General features: G+C 35.9%; 1 protein-coding gene across 1 annotated transcript in view; it reads left to right on the plus strand.

Moving 5' to 3' along the window:
* The window catches only part of LOC150095963 (fatty-acid amide hydrolase 2-B-like), an 81,413-nt gene extending 63,963 nt beyond the window's left edge, over nt 1-17,450 (plus strand). Inside the window, exons 6-8 of the mRNA XM_090408951.1 lie at nt 7,446-7,600; nt 7,740-7,841; nt 16,223-17,450. Coding sequence (XP_090265077.1) covers nt 7,446-7,600; nt 7,740-7,841; nt 16,223-16,816 — 851 coding nt within the window. The 3' untranslated portion in view covers nt 16,817-17,450. The remainder of the gene's footprint in view (nt 1-7,445; nt 7,601-7,739; nt 7,842-16,222) is intronic.
* The last annotated feature ends 1,217 nt before the right edge of the window (nt 17,451-18,667 follow it).

An 18,667-nucleotide genomic window follows, 5' to 3' on the forward strand; every position in this document is an offset into this window, starting at 1 on the left:
TATGCAGTAATTTGCAGCTGGAAAATTGAAGAGAACCATGAGAAGTAGAGTAGATATTGTTGCCAAACAGTTTATCCCCCTAATATGTTAGAATAGACTGTGTGATGAGTGAGTGATGACAGTTTTTGAAAAGTGTTAACTTTTATTATTATTATTATTTTCCTGACCTCCATGGGATTACAAACCTCATCATGGGAGATCAACACTAGTCAACACAAAGTGTATTGTACCACCCTTCACACATCCACTGTTTGCACTTGCTGCTACCATCCCAATGCAAAAAAAAAAACTTACTTCTTACCTCTTTTACTCATTACTTCCTTTTGTAATTTCCACTGATGGCCTTTATCCTTGTTCCTACCTCTTGTTCTACCATAAGAAAAATCTCTCCAGTGTCAAGTTGATAACCATTCAACAGCTTAAATGTCTCAATCATATCCCCCTACCCCACTTTGTCTTCTATCCACCAAACTCTACAGTCTGCATATCCACAGTTTGTCCTCATAACCAACATTGTACAGAATTGATATAATTTCTGTTATCTGGCTTTGCATCATTTCAAAAGTTACTTCATCCCCTTTAAATCCCTGTGAATCAGATCTGAGCACAAAAATCTGGATGTGGTCTAATCAAAGGAGGAGGACATACTACCTCTCAAATTTCTATCTACAGTCACCACAAGATCTTTTATATCCTCCACATCCCCCACTTCCTCCAGTATGAAGAATACTACACTGTAGACACGGCACATAGTTGATTAAACTTATATCCCCATTCATTTGTAACCTTTTCCAGCTTATTCAAATCCTCTTAAAGAGCAAAAATATCGGCACTATTACTAATAATCCTCCAAAGAAGTTTCAGATCAGCTGCAAACAACTGAATATCTCCCTAAAATCCTGTGACAATATCATTAACATATAGATTGAACAGTAAATGTCCCAGTACTGAATGAATCCTGTGAAACTCCACTTGTAACCTTACATATATAACTCTCTGATATATATCAGAGCCAGTTAGCAATCTACTCTACTAACATGCTATCCAAATCCATATGTTGCAACTTAAAAATCAACTTGTTGTGTGCCAGTCTGTCGAATGCCTTTGCAGAATCCAAAAAAATGACAGTGCATGCCTAAGGCATTTACACTCATCCAAAAGTCTTGTTACTATATTGTAAAAGGTAACTGTATAACTGAAAAAACAAGAGAGTCCCTTTACAAATCCATGCTGGACTTCATATATTGCCTTCGTCTATGCAATTCTGTATACTAGTTATTACCAGTTTTAACAAAATCTTAATGATGTAAACTGGTCTTTAATGATGTAGAATGGAGTTTGATATCTCCATTCTACAACCAGCTTTATACTTGCTATCTTACCTTCCTTCCATGTTCCAGAAACATGTCCTATTGCATGACTTTCATTAAACAGGTTAATGGCATAGTCAGCTCCACAACACATTCCCTTAAAACATGGAAAACTACCATGTTCCTTGCTGACATGTGGCATACAGCAATCTCTCGATTAGTGCATCCAATGCGTTCTTTAAAACAGGTGCATTAATCGAAAATGCACTAATCGAATATAATAACCTATGGGAAAAAGTATAATTCGTTCCTCAAATTTATTTTTTGAACCTTAATTTTTTTATAAAAGAATTAAGGTATGTCTCAGGGCCTAGTTAAAGGAAAACCATGAGGCTGAAATACAATAAAACATATTTTGAATATAAATTTTATTATTCTACTTCTTAACAAAGAATTGAACTAATGTAGTTTGGCAGGCATTTTGTTTCTTTTTTTCATACAACCGATGGTATGGCCCTATTGCCTCTTCTGCAAATTTTACTGCAAAATTCTGCAAAATCTACTTCTCTCTTCATCAGGGTCAGCCTCTAAGCATTGCTGCTTAAAAACTTCGATTGTACGAAAAATATTTTCAAATTGTTTCTGTGAAATCTCTTTTGGCTGACTATCAGTAGTTAAATTTTCTTCATATTCTTCGGGATCTTCCCATTGTGCATCTAAATTTAGCAGCTCGGAATCACTCAATTCTTCAGAATGAGATTTAATTAACTCTTGGACGTTATCGTTGAAGGGGAGAAAAAAATGAAGGACGTACGAATTCGCCACCAACACTCAAAATCACGTGCTTTATAAATAAAATTTCCCAACTGTTATACAAGCAAAATAGTTACCACTTTAAAAACTATAATGATCATAAAAGAGAAGTTAATTTTCCAACATGTAATAATAAACAACTCATCCCAAAAGACGGATTGATTACCCTATTATCAGAATGAATTCTTCTTTTTGTGACATGTGCAGAAGTGTTGAAGGGTCTCGAATCTGTGGGTGTACTATAGCAGACGACATAAATTTTGGTGATAAAAATTTGGAACATAGTATACATAGTGTAAATGGAAGTAGTGTAGTATGCCATTAAAAATAACTTTGTAAAATGTTTTAGATCGGTAACTAAATTATTTCATTCTGGTGAGTGATTTTTTAAAATAGTTAGCCATAAAAATGTATAGATAGAAAATTTCTTAAATCTGTAACATTTATTTGTAACATGTATATAGACGCACTAATCGAATTTGGGTATCGAAAAAAAATGACGCACTAATCAAAAATGCACTAATCGGGGGCGCATTAATCGAGGGATTGCTGTACTCAGTATTCAGAATACATCCTCTTCATTCACTTTTAACACTTCAATCGTGACATTGCACATATATTCACTTCTAATACTGCAATTTTCATTGAACACTCTAATAAAGCATTGCATCAAAATTGTAGACTGGTCTATATTGCCAATTTCATATTAAGGCACTATTTTTTCTCTTTTCTTTGGAACATTTCTTCATGGTCAACTATTTTGCACACTCCTGAAAACAGCATGGTGATATATATATATGATGCTGTCATATTACACAGACATCTCTATCCATCTGTTCATCTTTCATACTGAAATCCTCTTGAAGAGTCACTACATTAGTGCAACTTCTGATAGCTCTTTTCCAGCTTTGCATCATCTACAAATAACTGCACATTATCCTGTAATCCACTTATTATTACATGAGTATCTTCATGGAGTCAGAAAACTCATAGTGGGAGATCTACACTAACCTTTATACACACAATACCTATCATACCTCTCCTTAAACTTGCTCACTATTAGGGCACTCGCAACAAATACTGGCAACTCATTCCACTAATTGACCACTCTCTAAGCAACAAAACTACTCTGCACTTCCTTACTAAACACACTCCTATACAAATTCCAGGGGTGATCTCTAGTTCTCTCTCTCTATTTGTCATGAATTGACAATTTTCCGATTCAAGTGTTAAAAGTGTCACGATTGAAGTGTTAAAAGTGAATGAAGAGGATGTATTCTGAATACTGATTTTCCATACAAGGAAAAGAGGGGAGATGACAAGTTTCTGTCATCTCCCCTCTTTTCCACCTATCAACTAAACTTTGCAACTCACACACCTTCAACCTATCCTCATAGTCAGATCTGTCACCAGCTTAGTCACTTGTCTCTGAATCATCTCGACTTCTGATACATAAGAAAACTAGGTGACAAAATATGTGTACAGTAGTCAAAATGCAACCAAATCATAGCCTTATAGAAAAAGACAACAATTTCCTTATCTTTACTTCTTAGAGCAATCTTTTGAGATATTTTACACAATTAACTTTTGCAATATGAGGGTGGTCTGAAAAGTTCTCGGCCTTGACTATAGATGGCAACACTATCGGCCAGTTTTTTTTTTACCTAAGTTGGTACAGTTGTCATAAGCATCCGTGTGAAATTGCAAGTAATTCTATCAAATAGTTTGTTTTATACTGTCTGAAGCAAAAATGTTGTCTGTATCCCTTGAAATGGATAAAATTGAGTATCGTGTGGTTATAAAATTCTTTGTAAAAGAAATTCATTCGAAGTTCATAAAAGTATATGGGCACTCTTCTCCTTCATTTTTGACAATTAAGAAATGGGCTGCCAAGTTTAAACATGGCCATACAAGGCTTGAAGATGAACAATACCAGAAATCATTGATCAAGTGCAGTAAGTGCTTGAAATTGCTGAGACTATAGGCATTTCAAAAGAACATGTAGGATATATTATGCATGAAGAATTGCAAATGAAAAGCTTTGTGCAAGACGGGAGGTGCACTTGCTCATAGCAGATCAAAAATGCACTCGCATGAAAATCTCTGAACAGTGCTTGGGGCGTTTTAACAAGAATAAAACTGATTTTTTGCATCGATTTGTTACTATGGATGAGACTTGGATTCACCATTACACACCAGAATTCAAACAGCAGTCAAAACAGTGGACAGAAGCTGGTTGTTCAGTGCCAAGAAGACAATGTCGGTTCGATCAGCAAGAAAGGTCATGGCATCAGTGTTTTGGCATGCTAAAGGCATTTTGCTTATTATCTTGAAAATTCTTGAAAAGGGTTAAACAATAACTGGGGAATATTATTCAGATCTTTTAACCAGACTAGAAGAAAAAAATCATCTTTCATCAGGACAATGCACCTGCCCACAAAGATGTTTTGGAAAATTAAGGGATCTGCACTATGAATTGTTGAAACATCCACCCTATTCCTGAGATTTGGCTCCCTCTGACTTCAGTCTCTTCCCGAAACTAAAACTCTTCCTTGCTGGTCAGCGTTTTTCTTCAAATCAAGATGTGAATTGCGGGTGCAGAGAGGGTATAATGGGGTATTCTGCAGATCTTACTGAGAACCATTACAGGGATGGGATAATGGTGCTGGAGCATCACTGGAATAAGGTATTAGTCTTAAGGGAGGTTATGTTGAAAACTAAAAATAATTTTGAAATTATAAATTCATTTTTTCATTGTTAGGCCGAGAACTTTTCAGACCACCCTCGTATGCCCTGTGAACTTCAACTCCCTTCCACCATTACTCCAAAGTCCCTAGCCTCAACAGTTTCCTGCAATCCAGTTCCATTAATGTGATACACAGTATGTAACCTTTTAAACCCAAAGTGCAGAAACTTACATTTTGAACATTAAACTGACAATCATTATCCTTCTTCCACAATGCCAATTTATTTAAATCATCCTGCAGAATATATCATCTTTATCAATTATTACTCATCTGATTGCATCATCAACAAAAAAAATTAATATACAAATTAAGGAGTAGTAGTCCTAGTACAGAACCGTGAGGCACTTCACTAGGCTCCCTTATTATTCTAGATTCCACTCCACCATATACAGTGCTGCTCTCTGGTGGGTGTCCATCAGCCACTTCCCCTATCCATCCTACCAGCTTCATAACCATTTCCTCCAATTTTTATAATAGTTTTCCATGAGATATTCTGTCAAATGCCTTTGCAAAATTTAGCAGTATCATAGTGTGTGTAGCCATTTTCCTTATCAAATTCCGTGGAATCATAACACTCACCATGGGAGGCCCATCTTAGACAATAACAAAGTCTATCATACTACTCCTTAAACTCATTCATTGTGTACAAGCTCAATACCCTCTCAAGCAATGCACTGCATGCTTCTACCACTCTCCAAGCAAAAAAAAAATCACTTCTTACCCTCTTACTTACCAATTTCTTTTGCTACATTCACAGATAGACCCTTGTTCTTCTTTCCCCTCATTCTACTATTATTATCAACAGCCTCCATGGAGTCAAGAGACTTATCATGGGGGTCCCATTCTCAGATATACAGCTCATTATACCTTGACTTAAATGCATTCAGTATCCCTGCACTCACCACACTCTTAGGCAATGCATTCCAATCACCCACCACTCTCCATGCAAAGAAATCTACTCCTCATTCTCTTGCTCACACCCACCTCTTAAACAGCTTCCAGGGATGGTGGGATGGCTTCTAGTTCTCATCCATCTCCAGATATTCTATTATCTGAAGTCTGAAGATAAAGTGAGAACCTCATCTACACTAATATGTAATTACCCCTTACCAACTTATGTCTCAATTGTGTCTCCCATGGATGCAACTGTGAGATCAAGTTTTGGCCCTAACAGAACCATGAGGCACTCCACTAGTCTCCCTCATTATCCCCATTCAACTCCTTAAAATACTGAAATGTAGAAAAATGACTCATCTGATCGATGCTATTCTGTCTAATAGAACAATACAGGTAGTTATAGATGATGATATAAGCAAGCCAAGAACACTTAACAGTGGACTCCCACAAGGGGCCCCTCTTCTATTCAATTATATTTCTGACCTTCCAAGGACAATATCTAGAAAAAATTTGCACATGCTGATGATCTATGCATCACATTCCAACACCAGAACTTCTGTACTATATACTAACTAGTGACCTAGAAAAGCTAAACCACTTCTTTGAGAAGTGGCATCTTATTCTAAGCACTACCAAGACAGAAATATGCTGTTTCCATTTGAACAATAGCATGGCATGTGACATCTTAAGAGTGCCACTAAATGGGAACATACTACCGCACAATTTTAATCCAAAGTATATGGGCATAACCCTCTCCTTTAATAGACATCTCTCCAATATTGCTGCCAAACTCAGGACTAGAAATAACATACTGCATAAACTTACTGGAACAACCTGGAGGGGCTTGTGCTCCCACATTAAGGACATCTGCTCTGGGCCTTGTTTACTCAACTGCTGAATACTGCTTCACTGTCTGGCTGAACAGTGCACACGTTAAACTAATCGACACCATCAGACAATGTGTGTCATTTCTGGAACAATAAAGACTACTCCATCATATTGGTTACCAGTTCTGAGTCACAGACAACTGCTGCAACTACAATGCCAAGACAACCTGATTTGCAAATATAACAAAATTTGCTTGAATCCAGTGCTTCCTATACACTTTGATATTGACAGCTTTACATCACAGAGACTTAAGTCAAGACACTCGCCTATTGTAATGGCACAATTGAATTGTCACTGAGGGCTAGGATCCACCAATAACATGGCGGATGGAATGGACTGTCATTAACCCAAACATCCCTCCATCAGGGTTTGACCTACCTCAAAAAATATGGATCTCCCTAAATAGAGTTCACATCAACCATGGTAGGTGCATACAACTATACAACATACAGAGCTTATATGGGACCTGTAACTGATTTTATAACGGTTTCTACAGATCCCTTGCTTCTTTTATTTCTTACAGAGTATTTAGTCTTCCATTTATGGATCCCAAACGTTCAAAACCTTGCATATACTGTAGTTGCGTTAAACCAATATCCAATTGGTTTAACACAGCTGTCATTAGCAGGATCAGTTATAGTATAGATGACTGGAGTACAACCCAAATATTAAGTTGCTGATGCAATGTGGATGCTGTCTGACTTACTAGACTTCCATAATTATTTTTATTATTATTATTTTTAACCATAGTTGATTAGCTAATCATGTGAGAATTTTGTTTTCATGTCAGGAATTGTTTCTGGTGAAGGCCACTTCCCTCCTAATGAAGGGGATTTTCAGAATTATTGCACCATGGGACCAATGTGCCGATTCGCTACTGATTTGAAACCAATGTTGAGAGTTCTGGCTGGAAATAATGTGAACAAGTTGGAATTGGATTCTAGTGTCAGTATAAAAATTCTAAAAAAAAAATAGTTATTAAGATTAATAAATTAATTCTTTTTTTTACCCGTGTATTTAAAAAGACTGTTATTCTAATATGTGATTTTCAATTTTATATTTTTTTTTCATATTTAAATATTAGGTAGACTACAGCAAATTAAAAATATATTATATGGATGACAATGATTCAAAAAATCCATTCTCTAGTCCTGTTCATCCAGAAATCAATCAAAAAGTAATTAAGGTGAGAATTGTTGATGTTATTTGATCCAAATTATTAAAGTATGATAAATAATAAATATTATTATTATTTTGAAAATTACTTGACTTACATGATGTTACAAGGCTGATTGTGAAGAGTCCACTGGAAGTAATCACATATGTTGGCATACAAGCTAACTCAGTATATAAGACAGCCCTCAAAATTTCTTTTTAAAATGTTTATTATTATTATGTGACACCTCCAGGGAGTCCAAAGACTCATCGAGGGAGAGTGCCAACAGCATCGAACGATTGATCCCCTTCCAACTACCTTATAAATATAAATATAGCACAAAATAACCTTATTTTGTGCTATATTTGCCTATAATACAACCACAAATTTTACACTTCTGCTGACTGCCTATTATACGTTACTTTTACTTTAATATAATGTAGGCATAAAAATCACATCACATTTTCAGTGAAATTGTTTGTTATGTTTATATGATTCTTTGGTTTTTATGTATTGTAATTCATGTGATCATGCCAGTAAGGTTTCATTAAACTACTTGCTCATTCTACTGACTCCAAGGACTCATTGTGGGAGTTCACACTACTCTACTACAATTCACTGTCTCCCTTACTTAATCCCCCAACTACACAACACTACCATCATCAGCACAGAGTGCTATCTGCTGCTCACTACCACTAGTATATATTGTCTATATTTCTCCTTGCTCATTTGCCTGTATGTGGGATAAAAAAATTTGAGTTCCTGGGAGAAAATCCCCTACTACCTACATACGAGATTGGTTAACTCGCCTTCAAGTCCGTAGAAAGATTTTTCTCATCTTGACGAGAATCAACCTCAGTTCTTTTCCAAGTGAAGGACACAATGTACCACTGTTCTTCTAATTGTGCTTCGGAGGCACTTACTGCAGAAGTTAGATGATCACTTGATAATGTTTTCCATTTCCAAATTCACATGTTCAGATTTTACAAATAAATTGTAGGACAACCACTTATTTCAGCAATTTTTATTTTAATTTCAAATATCATCTTATATGCCAACATATCAGTAGTGTTATCTCCATAGCTCAGTCAGTATAGACAGAGTCCTTTGGCCAGAAAGACCTGGGTTTGATTCCCATCCATGATATGAGGAACCTTTATCTTGTCTCTTTAGACTAAAGGTGAGTTAGCCAGTTTCATATGGAGGTAGAGGTTTTTTCACCTGGAAACTTGCATTTTTTGTCCCTCAAAACTGGCTTCGTGAACACACACAAATCTACAGTCATGAATACTTGCCCTTAGGGAATGCAGCAGAGGAGTGACAAGCTGGCTGCATTAACTTATCATAAACCCCTCATTTAGGAGACTCTACCCATCCTAAAAGATGGATGAAAAGGTAAGGAAGAAATATTTGAACCCAGCAAAAACTCTTAGACTGCAAATTGCTGAATATGAGGAAAAACATGCTCTTCAGAACTCAGAAGATGAGATGTGATGGTTTGATATGATCGAGACAAATAAGTTGATGAAAGAAGCCAACCAGAATTAGATAGATATGGGGAAATTATTTCATAGGATTATGTGTGTGCAGTCATGGCTGATTGGTTAAGGCGATGGACTTAAACTTCATTGGGCTATTCCCATACAAGTTCAAATCTTGTCATGAATGATTTTTTTTGCATGTTAGAGAGCAAAAAGAATGTGAAATGGATTTGATATTAGGCACTGTGGAAATGGGAGACAGTTTATCTAATGACCACAATTGTTTATGTGAATGTCCATTGAAAGCAAGCTAAGAAAGGAGATGGAAGACATGAATACTGAGTTTAGGAGAGTGAATGAAGTGACAAACAAGATCAGTAGCAGTCAAAGATGAAAATGGTAAAGTATTGATGGACAAGATATTGCAGCGAACTATATAAAAATCAACTAAATGATACTGGAACAGAAGTAATCAAAGAACTAAAAGCAATCTCTCCACCAGCAGAGATCTTTGAAAATGACATCTTGGAAGAGGAGGTGAATAAGGCTATAAAATATCTCAACAACAATAAAAGTCCTGGAAATGACAACATAATAGGCAAGATGCTAAAATGTGGGGGGGGGGAGAGAATCAGTTGTAAAAGAAATACATAAGCTATGTAATGAAATATGGATATCAGGGTATGCCCCTCCGGAAGAGTAGAGAAAAATCGGTCTTGGTTGTTCTTCATAAGAAAGGCAATACTTTAGAATGCACCAATTACAGAATTCTTGTATTAATGAGTCATCTTGGCAAAGTGCTGATGAAAATACTAACAGAATGCCTGAAGGGGCATAGAGGCACATCTTCTGGATGAGCAAGCCAGATTTCAACAAGACCGAAGTTCAGTGCAACAAATACTCGCACTAAGACTAATAGCAGAGAAAGCTCGAAGAAAGAACAAAAAGATATATTGCTGTTTCGTGGACTTCCAAAAAGCATTTGATAATATTAACCAAAATATAACATGGGCTGTCTAGGAATCCTATGGTGTGGACAATAAATTGATCTGCCTGCTGAAAGATATAAACAGCCAAGCACAAGCAAAAATCAGAATAGCAGGTGAGACTGTAGCTTGCTTTGCCACTAGTCAAGGCACAAGACAAAGGGGACCAAATATCACCAATCATCTTCATCATACATCTGGGAAGAACACTAAATAAGATTAAAGAAGAAGGTGGAGGCATTTCAATAAATGGCATGAGAATAAACTACCTCTGCTTTGCAGATGACATCATCCTGATTGAAGAAGACGCAGCAAGGCTAGAACAGACATTGCAAACACTATACACAGAAGGAAAAAGATATGGACTAAATGTCAACTTCGAAAAAACTAAAACAATGATATTTGAACAACAGGAGTTTTCTGAACAGAGTTACAATAGACAGATTTCAACTGGAAAATGTGAAACACTTCACATATCTTGGATGCCACATGATGCATGACTAGGACCCCAAAAAGAGATAAAAATTAGAATAGCCAGAGCAACAACTATTTTAAAAGCCATGGACAAAATATGGAAGAGCCGAGCTATAAAGATGCAAACTAAACCGCGCATTGTAGAAACCTGTATCTTCAGCAGCATGCTCTATGGATGCGAGGCCTTGGTACTCCTGAGAGAATCTGAAAAGAAGATATTGGCATTTCAGAGGAAGTGCTAAAGAAAGATCTTGAGAATAAGCTGGATACAGAAAGTGAACAATGAGGAATCTACAGACAAATACAACCAAAAGAATACCTGATCCAGAAAATAATCAGAAGGAAACTACGTCTTGAAGTACAGAGCAAAAATTTGCTCTGTACTTCAATCAGCATCATCCATCAAATACAAATTGATTTGATTTGTGGTTTTATGACTTTGACAGGCTGGCACTAAGCGAAAGCAATGTTTGTGCCTCCTCCACTGCCATATTACTCACTTGAAACTAGTGTTTTGGAAAAGACAGATTTATTATAACAGTGTACAACCAAAAGGTTCTACACACCTCCCCTGGACTCTGTCTGTACCTTCCCAATGGAGGTACACTCACAGTTTAGGAAATCCTATCTTAGCAGAAGTGGAGGAGATGAAAGATCCAGGGGTGATGGTAAATAACAACCTGAAATTTCAGGGAAATTTCACTAAAATTTTGAGAGCGGCATAGCAGATAACTGCAATGACACAGAGGACACTCACATGTAGTAATGTTGGAAGTTTTTTTACTTGGTTATACTATAAATGAAAGATGCCAGGAAATTATATTCTTGGTTTAAACCTTTATCCAAGTCTAAGCAAATAAAAGTTTGCACTTGAAATATTTTCACGACTTGGCTACTTGTATATAGATGCTAATGACTTCACATCAATTGCCTTAGTACCCCATAATGCAAAGCACAATGACTTTCAGAAATGTCTAATGCTATGCTTTATAAACCTGGATGATGCACATGCATTTTGCACTTTGCTTATGCATAAATAAAGGATTAAACCAAGAATATAATTTCTTGGCATCTTTCATTTATAGTATGGTTGGTTTTTTCCCCTTCAGTCTTTTCCGACCCTAGGTGACTTTGTAGGCATTGCCCACAAAAGTGTCCCGGGTGAAATTTTTTACATTGTAGCTCACCATTGCTTTCCTCGATACCACAATTTTATCCAAGCTTGCGACTGGCTTATGGCTGGGACGTATTCATGACTGTAATCCTTGTGTGTTCACGGGGCTGGTTTTCCTGTTCTGGGAGATGAAAAAATGGAGTTTCCAGGTGGAAAAAAAAATCCCTTACCTCCATATGAGACCAGCTAACTAACCTTGAATCGAAAAAGGGCAGATAAAGATTTGTCATGCCACTGACCCAGGTCTTTCCGACCAAAGGGCTTTGTGTATACTGACTGAGCTACGGAGGCTCTTCATTTATAGTATAACCAAGTGAAAAAACTTTAAACATCTATCTCTGATTCAGAGTATTTTAGTAATGAGGTGATACACCTTTTCACTACTTGTATATAGAAAATATAATTTCTGCATTACTTCAAACTTTGTATCTCTTCTTGCTTCCACTGATGATGTTTAATAATGCTTGTCATGGAACTTGCTTGCTTCCTGGGAGTAGTGATAATTTTGAGGAGTGATCCTTTAGAATGGCTCAGTAAGAAAGGTTCTTCTCAGTAGTAGGGTAAACCTGTGACTGCTGAATAATGAGTTAAATGATCCTTCAGGTCACTCATTGATTTGGTGATCTGAGGAATTGCCCAAGTTTTGAAGAATGCCCACACTTGAACAGTAATGTTCATCTTTGCATTTGCTTGCTTACTGAGTAGTAGAGTGGTTCTACTTGGTGGCAAGTTTTTGCTGTCGCTGAGTTTCTTGTCCTGGAGTGATGAGTTTAGTAGTGATTCTTTATGTCACTCAGTGAGATTTGATCCTTTGGGTCACGCATTGAAGTTGGGTGACCTGAGGGATGTCCGAGTTTTTGGAGAGGGCCTTTACTTAAACAGCTTCCCACAATGCATAGCATTATACATGTCTGAAGTGGAGGAGGAATGTGTTTACATTATGGAATACTATGGCAATGGATATGAAGTCATTAACCTCCATGTACAAGTAGCTCAGTCGTGAAGATACTTCATGCACAAACTTTGTTTGCTTACACTTGAATAAGGGATTAATCCAAGAATATAATTTCTTGGCATCTTTCATAAGTAAATTTGTTATTATTTCATTGTGCAAGGCTTTGATCAGATTTCATATGGATTACTTTTTACAGATTTGTCACCTGGTTTTCAAAAGGAAGAAGACATGTTGGAGATGGTTGATACTTGATTGACTAAGGTTGTTTCAGGTCTCTGGAATGTTGACTGTAGACAGAGATTAGTAATATATATAGAGATTAATTGCATTCCCTGGACTAATGTGGATGAGATTTTTCATTGAATGGGTGTAGACAAGGGGAGAACAAAAGGTCATCTCTGGAAGTTGTTTTTAGTAGGTTTTATTGCATAGACAGTGATAGGTAGTTGGTATACATTGCCTGAAAGTGTGGTGAGTGGATACATTGAATGCATTTAGTCATATTATGATGAGCTGTGTGTGTATGTGTGAGAGAGAGAGATTGAGAGAGAGAAAGACTAGACCTCCCTGTGATGAGTCATTTGACTCCATGGAGGCCTAACAACAATAATAATAATAAATCCTGTTTATTAGACTTGATCATTAAAGACAGAAATGTTGTCAGTTTTGACATAGTTTCTTTATTCAAAAACGTACCCTTAACAGAAACCTGAGAATTTATTGAGACACACTCTTTACCTCTGATAGCTGCATAATTCAGTTTTACCATGAACTCAGGCTACTTTATGTGGCAAGGGAAAATCTGAAAGCAGATTTAAGGCACAGCTATAGATCCTCTCCCCACCACCTCGCCAATCTGTTCATGAAACATTTTGAAAACACAGCCCTAAACAGTGCACCTCTTAAGCCCACAATAAGTCTATGTAATTCTATGGAGACAGTGTGTTCTTCATTTTGCCACATGTCTGGGATATGTTATAAACGTTTTTACCACATCTCAACAGCCAACACCCAAGGACCCATTTCACCATAGAAGAGAAAAATGACAGTGGTCACACCCGAACTACCTGACAGATTCTCATCTGTCTACAGAAAACCTACCCACATTGGAGGGTACATACATCACCTGTCATATCTCCATCCCTCCCAGAAACTTAGTATTATCAAAACCTTAGCTAATTGAGCTAGAACCAATTGCTTGGACCACATTAGTCTATCCACAGAAATCAATTACATCTGCGACACTTTTTAGCAATGCCTTTCCAATTCACAAACAATGGCACTTCTGTCCATCCCCCAAACCCAACCTCCAAATTCAGAATACGCACGTGCACACACGCACACACACACACACACACAAATCAGTTGTCATTTCCTACATCTAGGGCACCTAGGAAAAAAAATGTGGAGTTTTAAAGAGGTACAACACAGAAACTGCCTTCAAGCCATACTTACCCTCACCTGCTTACCAAAAAGATCTTTTCCATCATCTAGACCAGTGGTCTCCAAACTTTTTTGATTGCGTACCCCCAAGACAGAAAAAATAAATAGCGCGTACCCCAATTTATTGAGCAAAAATCTATTGTAATAAGTATTATAAAGAGGAAATATGCCTTGTATCATCATATAATAATTAAACAAGCTAGATATTTTTACACATTATTTTTATTATTAACAGCTTACAAACATATTTATTACAATATTTAATGTGAACAATGGCCTTGCATTTCTTTCATAATTTCTTGAAATTTTGGTTTGATGGATTCTGATACTGCGATACGAAGGTCTGGTTCCAAGTTTAATTTATTTCGATATTTAGTTTTTTAATAATGATAGTTTCATACTTCCATTACATAGCGTCTCATGACACAATACATAGGACGAGGTTCATTGTTGACTATCGTCGATGTAAATCCCCATTTCAAGTAGTCTTCTTGATAATTTCGAACTTTTTGGGCAAGGTTTTGTTAAGTTTCAGATTACTGTTTTATCACTTAATTTGACTGATAATGAACTTGTTTGAATAGAAGAATCGATCTTATCTTTTCCTTGTTGTTCGTCTGATGTAGAAGTACTATCATAATTATCTTCAATTTGCGGTTTCTTTAGAGGAAATTTTTTTAACCATTTATCCATTTTGTGAGGGTTAATTTGTAAAATTTAAATATAATTCATTTACTATTGATAATATCAAACACTTTTAAAAAATGTAAGCAAATTTTGATAATATTAATTCACTATTTCTAGTGTAAACGTAAAAGTAAGCACAAAAAGGCGTTGGAATTGCACAGAAACAATATATACTAAAAATCGTTAAACTTACTACTAATAGTCAAATAATTAATACAACTGTGGTGTCATCTGTAGATAGCAGGATAACTAAGCAATTTTGCTTCTCTAGTTGGGCTTGTCAACACTAGGATGCTCTACAAACAATGGCAATGATAAGAAGTAAGAGATTTACTCCCTAGTTTTAAAAAACATGACAGCTTTGCCACGGACAATTGTGTGTGCAAAGTTGCCCAATGTGCGCTACTCGCAAATTTAAGTCTACAGGATCTTTATAACGTCTTTATCTATATTAGATATATGTTTAATTGATGAAAGAAAGTAATATTCTTTATCTGTAATTAATTACTTAATTTTTTCCCTATCAATATAAAACTTTTTTGACGTACCCCCACGTATCGACTCCCGTACCCCACTTTGGAGACCACTGATCTAAACTATCCTGGAGTTTACAGCATCCCTTGCTCCCTACAAGCCATCCTATTTTGGACAAATAGGAAGAACCATTAACATCCATCTGAAAGAATATAGAAACTATGTCCATTACCTAGACTACAATCACTCTGGAATAGCAGACCATTCCATAGATATGCATTGCCGGAACTGATGGGGAGGGGGGGGAGAACCTCCATTTTATAAAGGAACAAATATAAATCAGAGAAATTATTCCTATAATTTTCCATAGCATTCATGAAATCTGAACAACTTCAGCTGCCTTACTTTACCTAAAATATAGGATGCCATTATTCTAGACCTTCAGTGAGTGTCCAGCACTGCACCCATAGATGATGCCAGCTAGGACTATAGGATTCTGCCTTTCATAATCAATGTTTGCCGTCCTGCTAGTGTACTTGCATGTATGTGTTTACTTTTATTCTCTGTGCTCATGAAGATGCCTTGATAAACTAGGCAAAATATTGCATAGCAATGTATTAGCTAAATAAATTTAATTAGTAATTATTATTTCTATATATGTTTTTTTCCATTCAACTTAATAAAATTTATTTGAAAAAATTCTGTGAAGTCAAGTTAAGATATTTATTTTTTTACAGGCTGCCAAATATTTTCAAGAAACGTATGGATGCACCACTCAAAAAGTCAATATCAAGGAATTAAAATATGCATTTAGTGTTTGGCTTCATAAGATATGCTTGGCATCTGAAGGTTCTTTTAGTATGATACTTACAAATGGGAAAAGAAGTATAAATCTGCCCTTGGAAATAGTAAAATGTTTGTTTGGTTATTCTGATCATTCTCCTCAAGCTCTATTATTTGCAATATTTGAAAGATTTAGTAGTCCAAAAGACTCTGAGTACAGTGTTCAGTGTCTGGAGATGTATGATCAGATACAAAAAAAATTTAATGAAATGCTTGATGAGAACAGCATCTTTCTCTATCCTACTCAGCCAGTTTTGGGTCTGTATCACAATCAGACTCTTTATAAACTTGCAGATGTCGGTTTTACAGGTATTTTCAATGTATTAGGGCTTCCATCAACTAATTGTCCAGTAGGTCTTTCTTCTAAGAATCTTCCTATTGGCATTCAAGCTATAGCAGCTATGAATAATGATCACCTGACATTGGCTGTAGCTGTGGAACTAGAGAAAGCATTTGGAGGTTGGGTTCTTCCTGGTCCTGTGCTATAAAAATGTGGGGAGGGGGAGGAATAAATATAAAAAGTATACCTATTGATATTTAAATTCTTATATAAGTTAAATCAGGTTTTTAGGTAGATGGTGAAATGGATGAATATTGATTTCATGTCCATTATCAAAGATTTGTAAATATAATATCATTAAACTATTTTAAACAACAAACTGACCATGTGCAGCAATATATCATATCTTTATTTTATTAGTATAAAATGCGATACATGTGCTAACCTGGCTACTTGAATCACTAACATGAAATACATATATTTTTTTTTATTCTAGTGTGTGTGTGTGTGTGTGTGTGTGTGGATAAATTATTAGAACTTTGTGTCTTGGAATCATTTTCATCAGTTGCCTTTCTTTAAAATTTTTAAGGTTGTTGTTTTTAATGCAAGCAACTATAGTTGATTAAATAAACAATTGTGGACCATTCAAAATTAATTTTTCAATACCCTTAAAGAGACATTTTTTTAAGAGCATTGCTAACATTTACTATGTTAACAAAATAACTACTAGCAGGTATATTAGTTATGTAAAAGTGATGCATGTGTGGCATTTTTGAAGACATTTACAGATGTCTATATACATATTATAGAATGAACAAAAATAAATTAAATGATTACTGATATCTGATGTTTTGTCAATTTAGTTTACTGAATGTATATTGACACTATCTACAATAATTTTACAAATACAGTCAGTCCTTTTGCCATTACTTTGACTTACAACAGGGTCCATTATAATGATCCTGTTTCAGTTTGAAAGGGTCGTAAGTCAGAAATCGCTATATGAAGGAGCCATAAGGATATTATTATTGCACACTTTATGGAGCTGGCATTGCAGGATGTTCATTCAACTGACAACATATTTATCATACAGAATATTAAAATCCTTAACACTCTTTAGTTTAACAACACATTCTGGTAATGTGTTCCATTCACTGATAATTCTCCATGTAAAAAATGTACTCCTCACATCCTTCTTCACCACACTCTTACATAATGCTTTATATTACATTATAGTGCTTTGTCTGTTAATGGGTTTAAGAAGAGGTACAATAGATTGTGTGGATAGACTGGATCTCCCATGATGAATCTTCAGACTCCATGGAGGTGCCCGTATAATAATAATAACTTCCAGGGACGACCTCTGGATTTTCCCCTCACACCTTCTACTGTTTTTATAATCTCATCTAACTTAATCTGATAAAACCCTCCCACTAACTTAAATATCTCTGTCATATCACCTCTTTATCTCCTATCCACCAAACTCTGCAATCCACATTTTTTTAATTTCACTCCATAGCCAGCAGTCCGAAGTCTTGATATTGTCTTAGTCACTCGCCTAACATAACAATAATAAAAAAATACAACACTTACTTACCATTTAACTAACTCAGTCAATTACATCCGTTAAAAACAAAAACTACAATAAGGTAATGTTACTGATCGCTACGAAAATTAATTATCCTTCTAGAATGACAATTCCACTCTCACACAATATGCCACCTGTGTCCGATATGCACCTAGTGAGATGCATTTAAATGCTGACTGGAAGGACTCGATGTAGAGAGGTTCATCTTAAAGTTTCAAGTTCCAAGTGAAGACAAAATGTGCGATTATGGTATTAGATATATTATTATTTTTATTACCACCCCAAGACCTCACCTCATGGAGTCAAATACTCATCTGGGAGGTCCTTTTATCACACACACAGCTCATTATACCATGTTTTAAACACATTCAAACTCTTTGCAGACACCACATTCTCAGGCAAGGCATTCCAATTATTCACAACTCTGCACGAAAAAACCTGCCTCTCACTCCCCTACTCACACCCTCTTTA

The sequence above is a fragment of the Typopeltis vanoorti genome, chromosome 19, assembly GCF_054136105.1.
Source record: "Typopeltis vanoorti isolate ZY-2024b chromosome 19, IOZ_Tvanoo_1.0, whole genome shotgun sequence".
NCBI lineage: Eukaryota > Metazoa > Arthropoda > Arachnida > Uropygi > Thelyphonidae > Typopeltis > Typopeltis vanoorti.